The 8,980-nt window shown below is 35.6% G+C and overlaps 1 protein-coding gene across 1 annotated transcript in view; it reads left to right on the top strand.

Annotated features, from left to right (window-relative positions):
* The window catches only part of PDGFC (platelet derived growth factor C), a 135,552-nt gene extending 127,119 nt beyond the window's left edge, over positions 1-8,433 (top strand). The window contains exons 5-7 of the mRNA XM_027882845.1: positions 132-339; positions 5,876-6,093; positions 6,771-8,433. Of these exons, the coding sequence (XP_027738646.1) occupies positions 132-339; positions 5,876-6,093; positions 6,771-6,887 (543 nt within the window). The 3' untranslated portion in view covers positions 6,888-8,433. The remainder of the gene's footprint in view (positions 1-131; positions 340-5,875; positions 6,094-6,770) is intronic.
* The last annotated feature ends 547 nt before the right edge of the window (positions 8,434-8,980 follow it).

Consider the following 8,980-nt stretch of genomic DNA (forward strand, 5'->3'; position numbering starts at 1 on the left):
AGATAAACTGTACTTTGGAACAAGCTAGCCATTTGTAAACTTTCCCAGCTATGTAATTCCATAAAGTACAGCACTTTGTCAAAGCAGATCCATTAACCCTCTGACTGGTGCTCTTTTGCCTTTGATTGCAGCACCACACAGAAGCACCTAGCCCATCCTTGCTACCCCCATCAGCTTTGCCATTAGATGTATTAAACAATGCCGTTGCTGGATTTAGTACTGTGGAAGACCTTATCCGATATCTCGAACCAGATCGGTGGCAACTGGATTTGGAGGATTTGTACAGGCCAACGTGGCAACTTCTTGGAAAGGCATACATTCATGGGAGGAAATCAAGAGGTAAATTACTCTTCTGTCTGGCCTTGCAGCTTTCTACATGTATAGTTTCTTAATAAAGAAACAGTAATTAAGAGCATTCTTCATCTTGAGTTTTGGTTCCAAGAAAGGAATGTGTTAGAAACACAGCAGGTATCATTGTTATTAGCTGTTCTGACCATTGTATTATTTGAAAAATGACAATGACTATACTCAAAACTTAAAGGAATTTAGTGGGATAAAACAGCAAAGAGGAAAAAAAAAAAAAAAAGAAGCAAACAGGGTAGTTTCCTATAGTGAACCTGGGAGATCTTTATTTCCACAAAATAGCAGGGCATCTTGATGGGGTAACATAATCAAATGTTTTTATGGAGGGCAAAATTTAATTTTTTATTTGAGGTTGGTAATTTCTTACTGTATTGTGAGAATGAGTGGTTTATTTCCTTAGAATTTTCCCAGTCTCTACACGAAATGAATTGAGAGCAATTACCTAAATGTCTCTCTTTGGTGATATCTTATGAAATCACTGTCTCCATGTCTGGTTTGTCATGCAGTTGTCAACTTCATCAGATGTAAAGTAGGTTGTGTTTTCAAAACTTGTAGAGCTATTGTTCAGCAAGTCATTTTCTTCCATCTGCCTTTGACATTCATGAATTTCCTACTGCCTATCATCCAGATGCTACCCACTATTTCATGTTTATGGATTCCATGTGGATGGATAGCATGCAGCCAATACCACCTTCCTTGCCCACCATACAGCATGAAAAGGAAAACATATGAGCAAAACTGAATAGACTTCTCTGTTGACAGATGTAGACTAGATTATCATCTGATCAGCAAAAAAAGAGAGGAAGTAAAACATTTCATAACTCAAATTTAAGGTTTTGACAGCTAATTCTTGGATCAGAGCCTAGGGATCAACCTTTGTACCCTACCTGTGTTGCTATAGCTGTGCATACAGCAGCTAAATCAAGAGCCAGAGAGGAGGAAATATCTTTAAAAGCTCTCAGCAATGGACCATGCCTCTCAGATAGTCATTTAACACTTCCTTAATTAAACAGATTCAGTATTTGCCAAATGTATGTCATAAGCATACAATAAGTGGGAGAAAAACAGAACGTAATTTGTGAAACCTTACATAAACTAAAATGCAGGTGTTGGATAACATCTGTATAGACAAAAGCAACTCCTTGCAGGACATATCTTAGAAAGAAGCTATCAGAGTAAATCTTTTAAAGACTTCTAATTAGATGCTAAAATAGATTTTTCCACTGAATAAACATAGCATGGTATTGCCACATTTATCTTAAAGAGACCACCCTCAGACTGCATTGTGGAGTCTGTAATGTAATAGCCTGGGTTGAAAAATTTGTCCAGTTGAGATGACATAGTATTAACTATTAGGTTTATTAAACAGATAGGAAAAGTTGGTTTTTTTTCCCCTCCCCCACGTTATTCCCTCAAGTAGCATGTTTGCTGTATTTCAAAAGCTTTTTAAGAAATGCTTGGGAGAAGTGCATGCCCTAAAATTTTTGGGTTTTTTCAAACTCTTTGATTCTATGATTAGATCAGTTTCATTTTTGCAGTGTTTCAATGTAAAAGCTAAATTACTGTCCTGCTTTCATGAACATGTAATTAAAAGTGTATGTTACTTTATGTAGAGAAAAGAAGTGTCCTCTACCCCTACTTAATAATTTGTATGAAAAAGACTATATTTAGACAACGTAAATTCCACAGAACTGCCTCTGATGTTTTCTCTGGATAAAATGCTTCCAAAAACTTCTAGCCAGTAACGAAGACACACCAAGTTCAGAGGCTTTGATGTCTAAATATAATCCTAAATTCTTTTATAATATTAAGCATATTTAAAAATAAAATGTATTTTGCTGTGCAAAAAAATTATCCCATTGCTTCCCACTGAATTCTATGTATAATCATTAGATCATATTCTGAAGCCTGATCAAAAAGGGAAAATAATCACAATCAAACCATAGTCCTTAGCAAATTCTTTTTTCATACAGATACATGATTATTATTTATTTTTTTTACTTCTTGTTTGGAATTTTGTAACAACTCCTGTTATAGAAGCCAGTAAAAAACTTAACACTTCCAGGAACATCTCCAACATGCTTAGGAATGAAAACCATCCTGCTGCTATCTGTGCTCACGCACAAGTGCCCCAACCAGAATTTAATTTGTTTCCTTGACTTTGAGAGTAGCATCCAGCTGGAAAAATGTTTTGGGAAAGAAGTTTCCTGAGGGGCTCAATACATGTCCCAGAAAATGCCAGACAATTGCACTGCCAATTGCAGAACACAGTTAATTTCAGGCTGATATGAACATGAATTAGTTCATTTGTATGGGCCAGTGAAGGCATACTTTTGAAATACACTTTACTGTAGGCCTACCTGTATCTACATTATTTTCCTCCTTTTTTTTTCCTTCTCCCTTTATTTTTAGTTTAGGGTTTCTCATTTATATGCTACTGTGGAGCCTTCCATTCCTCCTGAGCTAGTGCTAGACAAAGGAACCCTGACTGTTGTGTCAGACATGATACATGAGTGGAAGCCAAGTTGAAGGAGTGTTTAAATGTTCACATTATAACAGGTACTGTAACTCAGTGCACTTGGGAAATCCACATAACCTTTTATTGTGGTTAAGTAAACACTTTTAAGGGAATATATACATTCTCTCATCTAGCTTCATGCCCACAGTGTGTTAAAATAAATTTTGAACAGACAGCTACTCTTTGAAAAAATAACAGCTTCATTCACACACTTCAAAGAAGTGATTATATAAGCACTAGATAAATTTGCCACAGACCTTTTAATGAAATTGAATTACATAAGGTAGGGCAAGGGTTCGTTGTGAGGTATCATAGCAATATACCTTAGTACATTTTAAAGCATGAAAATCAAACATGACATTTGTTCATCTTTGCTGAAGCCTGTTGTAACAGTATGGCACACTGAAATATATCTGCTAAGAACTGCACAGAACCCTTTTAAAATTCATGTCTGCGTGTCTGAGGGGTTCAGTTCAAATTCGTTCCAGTTTTGTGACATAATGTGTAGCACACTGCTTATTTTAGTGCATTGCCCTTTTCTCTGTGGTATAACTACAGCTAGCACTGGGAAATTGGTGCATTCCACTGGGGACTGCCAGAAGGCAGGAGAAGTACACAACCACGCAGGCATCTCTCTCCCACTGGTTGGTGGGCTTGCTGGAAGACATGTCAGTGCCCAGCTTCCCCTTTCAATATCTCATGGTGAAGGGCTGAGCAGCACATAGGCTTAGCTTCTTCAAATTCACTGTTCCCAAGCATATCAGTCTCTGCAGAAACAATCTACCAGTAGAAAGTATTAGTGGAACCAGCACTTCTCACACTGTGCTTTAGGCATTTTATCCTCATTCAGGCAGTTCAGTTATTATATGTTTGAAAATGTAACATAAGAAAGGAGTGCTCCATTCCTGTGTATAGTCCTTGATTAATGGAGGTAGACATGTCCACCCTCTAAATGACTCAGCCTAGAGCTATTAGCTGATCAGAAGAGCTTAAATAATTTCTGATTTCTCACAGTGAATCTCTCCCCCGGAAGTTTTGTCTTGCTTTTCCTCTGCTCCCTTCTCAGCCTTCTCCAAGGAATGCTCTTGCAGTGTGGGAGGCAGGCTGGTGTCCTATCAGTAACTGTATTGGGGTTATTACACACTCCTCCCTTTTAAAAATCAGTTTGTTTATTTAGGAGCCTATGTTAACCTGATAGTGATGGAATGAAGTGCCCCAGCTTGGCACTCACTGTAAGCGCAAGGAGAGAAAAGGCTTTAGCATGTTTAACTGACCTTTCACAATAAATCCTTACTTATGGATGCCAGTGAATGGATATGGTCTGCAGAAGTGTTTGAAGAAACGTGGACTAAAATTCTTTCCCAAAGATCTGCTCCTGGGATAATACCAATGAGCATTTCTACTAACAGCTTCTAAATTCTCTTTATTTCTTATGTGTTTAAATAAAATTAAAAAGTGTTATCTTGCCTTGATAGGCTGAAGTTCTCCTTGATGACCTCTAGAAACTATATAGTAAGTAGGGAGGCAAAAAAAGTATTTCTCTAGAAGGTGATTAAGATCAAAAAACTTGTTTTAGCTTTATTTACATAACTTTTGAGTTATGGATAACAACAAATAGAAATTATTTTTAAAAGTAATATCAATACACTGCAATGTTTTTTCCCTGATTTATTTTTGATTTAGCTCAAAACCAGTTGATTGAAGATTTTTTTCCACTTTGTTCGAGGCTTCTATTTCAGCCATCTGTGTAGCCATGTTATCATAGGTTTTTCTTTTTTTATTTTTCTTTTTTTTTTTTTTTTTTTTTTTTTTTTTTTTTTTTTTTTTTTTTTTTTTTTTTTTTTTTTTTTTTTTTTTTTTTTTTTTTTTTTTTTTTCTTTTACCAGAGAGAGAATCCCTGTGAATTAGACATTACTTCTGTTCCTTTATGGTAGGTTTCGAGAAAAACAGTTCAGAGAAAAGATCTCAGATCATGGTTATTATAGTCTAACTTTTCTGAAATAAATCAATTTACATTGCTTTTCGCTTTTTTTTTCAGTCTTTCTCTTTTTTTTTTTCTTTCAGTTTTAACTGCTTATTTCAAGGCCTGTTATTTCTTGACTGTGCTGCTAAGGGGAACCTAAAGGAGCTTGTCCTGTTTCAGAGCTTTTCATGAGCTTGCTGTTCAACCATTGACACAGTGGAACCAGTTTATAGGGAAACTGGTGCCAAAACTTATCTTTAATTGCACTTTAAGTGCACTTCAAGTTAAATGCTTACAAGGAGGACCTTTTATTTAATACACATCAAGAGAAAATGAAACCTAGAGAAACAACAGAAATTCACATATATGCTGCTATGAAGGAGGAGGAGAAAATGGAGCCTACTGATACCTATATAGATACACAATCTTGTGCACTTATTTATTCTGTGCAGAATTCACTGAGGATGACAACTTCTTGAAGTTCTTAGTCCAAAAGTTCTGCTTAGATATAAATGATTTGATTCTTTCTTATACTTACATTACCCTTGCAAAAAAAGCAATAATTGAAATTTTAGCAAGTTTGAATGCTTTATGCAAATGAATTAAAATGTCTTTGAAATTTTGCAGGATTTTCAATTGCTGTGTATTTGTCCAACCCAAAATGATTATAGAATAGCAACTATTCTATTATAGAATAGCAACTAGAGCTCAGTGTATTAGTATGAACACAGGGAATTCCATTAAGGTTGGTTTTATAAAACATGTGCTGGAACACAGTAGCCAAAGCTTGCTTTGTTTAATTTGAGCCAACTTTGCCAGAGTTATAAAATAATTGGTGAATATGCAGTGGTCATTCCATTTATGGTTTCATGGTGTTCATATAACTGCGGTATTATTCTCTTGGGCTGAACCTGTACCACCTGCACAAAAATGAACCTTCCTCAGGGGTTCTTCGCTGCTGAAGTTGGTTTACTACCAATGAACTTGGACTGTGAATCAGAAAAATACCAGTTTCTTCGTCTTTTTTGCAGTGGTTGATCTCAACCTCCTAAAGGAGGAGGTGCGGCTGTATAGTTGTACTCCCCGCAACTTCTCAGTGTCACTGAGGGAGGAGCTGAAGCGAACTGACACCATCTTCTGGCCATTGTGTCTCCTGGTTAAACGTTGTGGTGGAAACTGTGCCTGTTGTCAGCAGAGCTGCAATGAGTGCCAATGTGTGCCAACAAAAGTCACCAAAAAATACCATGAGGTACGCACATTTTTTATGTTTGCATGTTTGGAAATATCGAAAGCCAGTTAAGGAGTTTGTTTTTACTAAAGGAACGCACCAATATTAATTCTTAAATATTTTTATATTACACTGGTAAATACATTTTTTAAGCATTTTAATTAGGTACTAAATGTAAAAAAAAAAAAAATTAATTAAATTTAGTCTGCTTTTAAAAATACTTTTCTGTGCAACTATTAATTAATTTCTGAAGTATCTGTGTACTGGTGCAGTTCAAATACATCACAACCATACCTTTTGTTCTGCTTTCTCTAGTGGTAAATGCCAGCTTTATGGAGAAATAAATATTTGTCCATTTCCATTGCTATAAATCTATAAGTACAATTATTTATTAGAATTCTCTAATTGGGTAATTCTACTTACTCTTAGCTCTTAAATAAAATTAGGTAGAAATCTGAAACTGAAAGATTCTTCTTTGGTAAAGCAACTTGATTTCATCATGTTCAACAAGATTCAATCAATTTTGTAAAGGGCTTGAGTTAAAAGCAAAAATAGTAATAAGGAGGTGGAATTAATGAAGAATTTTGTTTTAATATGCTTCCTGTCATCCAGTGTGTTTTGAGTGCAATCTAGCTCATAGTCTAGGTGTGTGATGAAGCACTTGCTCTTTTTTTGATGCTTGATTTCTTCCCCTTCAGGTTCTTCAGCTGAAACCAAGGATTGGTGTCCGGGGATTGCATAAATCTTTGACAGATGTACCCTTGGAACACCACGAGGAGTGTGACTGTGTTTGTAAAGGGAATACTGAAGGATAAACATGATTTAATTGTGCTGTTTTCTTTCAAAGCACATTCAATCAATGGCTGATTCTATTATGGGGCTTGTGCATTATCTCCTTCTGTAATCTCAGTTGTTTGCTTTGGGGATCTTCCATCTTCAAGATTTACAGTGATCTCTAAAAAGAGGAGAAGCTAAACTGGGATTATATGTTGTGTGACAGCTCTGTTTGGAGGCCCAGTGAAAGGATGGGAGAAAGGCATCAATGAGGGATTTAAAATATATGTATTGTTGTTGTCCCCACAATTTTCTTGACAATACATGGATTTATAATTTAGGAGTAGAAACAGAGTTAGAAGGCTGACATCATGGAGACTTGATTCTGCTGGCCGTCTCATTTCTACAGCTCCAGTGCACTTGGCCTCTGGTTGAAAACACCTGAAATCTTTCTTTCTGTGTTCAGCTATGCCTACGTACTCTAAATCAAAGCATTCTCTGTTGTATAAACTTGGGCTAAAACAGACTGTCTTGCTCCGAATTATACTTAATTTGTCGAATGCTGGTAGGAAGGACTGGATTTTTTCCATACGCTCTAGTAAAGCTCCTGCCTTTTAGAAGGAAGACTGGACAATAACATGATCTAAGAAGAAAACATTGAAAAGAACATCGCCTGTATTCTTACTACTATGGCTGATGATTTTTGGTTGGTTTGTTTGTTATTTTTTTATTGTGTACATTTTTATACTCTCCTTTTGACAGTATAACTATTTGCTTTTCTAAACTTGTTAAATATATCTATTTTTACCAAAGGTATTTAATATTCTTTTTTTTTTTTATTACAACCTAGATCAACTATTTTTTAGCTTTGTGAGACTTAAAAGCCAGATTTGTACAGCTGGAGGAACAGAGATGTGGTTACAGTGGGAAAGAAGCGTGATCTCATTTCAGTTTGTTTCTACACGGTGAAAAATACAGTTTTTAACCTGGATGTACCGTAAGAATAGAGATGTGTGGATGAAGCTCTAAGCTTGCTCGCTCCATGAGACTAAAAATATGAGGGAGAGACATTACTATAAGCAGTTTCAGAAGCTGACTTTAAAGATTCCCTCTCTCTACACTGGCCTTTGTTCAGGTAGAAAAAAAATGAGCATGGATAGATGCATTCTGGCTTGTTTAACTCTTTAATTTCTTTAAAGTAGAAGAAAAGAAACCGATAAGAAAAGAAACCAGTGGCTTGCAGCCTTTGTGATGCATAATGGTCATGTGAAGGCAGCCTTGTTAAAGTTGAAGTGTGTGGTTTTCCTTTGACAGCTATAGCTGTTTGAGTGCTGTTCACTCACAGGAAGGTAACACTGCAGTACAGTTTGATGAACTATGGTATTGTTCTCCTGTATGTATATTCTTTAACCAATACACTTATCCCACCCTATGCAAAATTGAAAAGGCGACGGTAAAGTATTTTGCTTGTAAAATGCTTTAACATTATACCTAGTTTATTTTTTTGACTATTGGTTTTTCAGATTGTAATGAATCACAAAATAAAGTAATAATGCTAATTTTGGGAGAATAAATGTTTCAGTGTGGTTGCATATTTGTATCTTTTCAATATACAGCTTAATGGGAAAAGCTAAGATGGTGATTTTCTCCTTACCATTTTGAAAGTCAGCTCTGAAAACAGAAGTCTTCTGTTACCAAGACTTCCACTTGCTTTAATAATTCTGCATTAGTGTAAATCCACAAGATGAAAAAGGAATGAATGTGATGCTATTTGTATAAACATTCGAAATATTCAAAATTGTGGGGATGTGAAGCCATCAAATTGAAATAACATCTTCTGTTATTGCTTCCATTGTGAACATGGATTCTGATGAAAATTTGGTTTTATGCAAGTTGGTATAACTTTTTGATACCAGTTCTGGAAAATGCTCTTCTGATTCTGTCCCCACACTCAAACTCCTACTCAATAGGAAAAGTATCTGGTATAAATGTGATATGTAATTATTCAGTCTGAATATTAATCCTGTATCAGAATTCAGAAATATGGTAACACAAGAAACCTAGTTTACTTGAATTTTGAGTATTTGGCCAGAATAAGAGTGTTTTGCAGGGATGTTGGGGATTTTTTTTTTTT

Source organism: Empidonax traillii, unplaced genomic scaffold, assembly GCF_003031625.1.
Source record: "Empidonax traillii isolate 1590-97213 ecotype Southwest subspecies unplaced genomic scaffold, ASM303162v1 scaffold112:size1231168, whole genome shotgun sequence".
NCBI classification, from domain to species: Eukaryota; Metazoa; Chordata; class Aves; order Passeriformes; family Tyrannidae; genus Empidonax; species Empidonax traillii.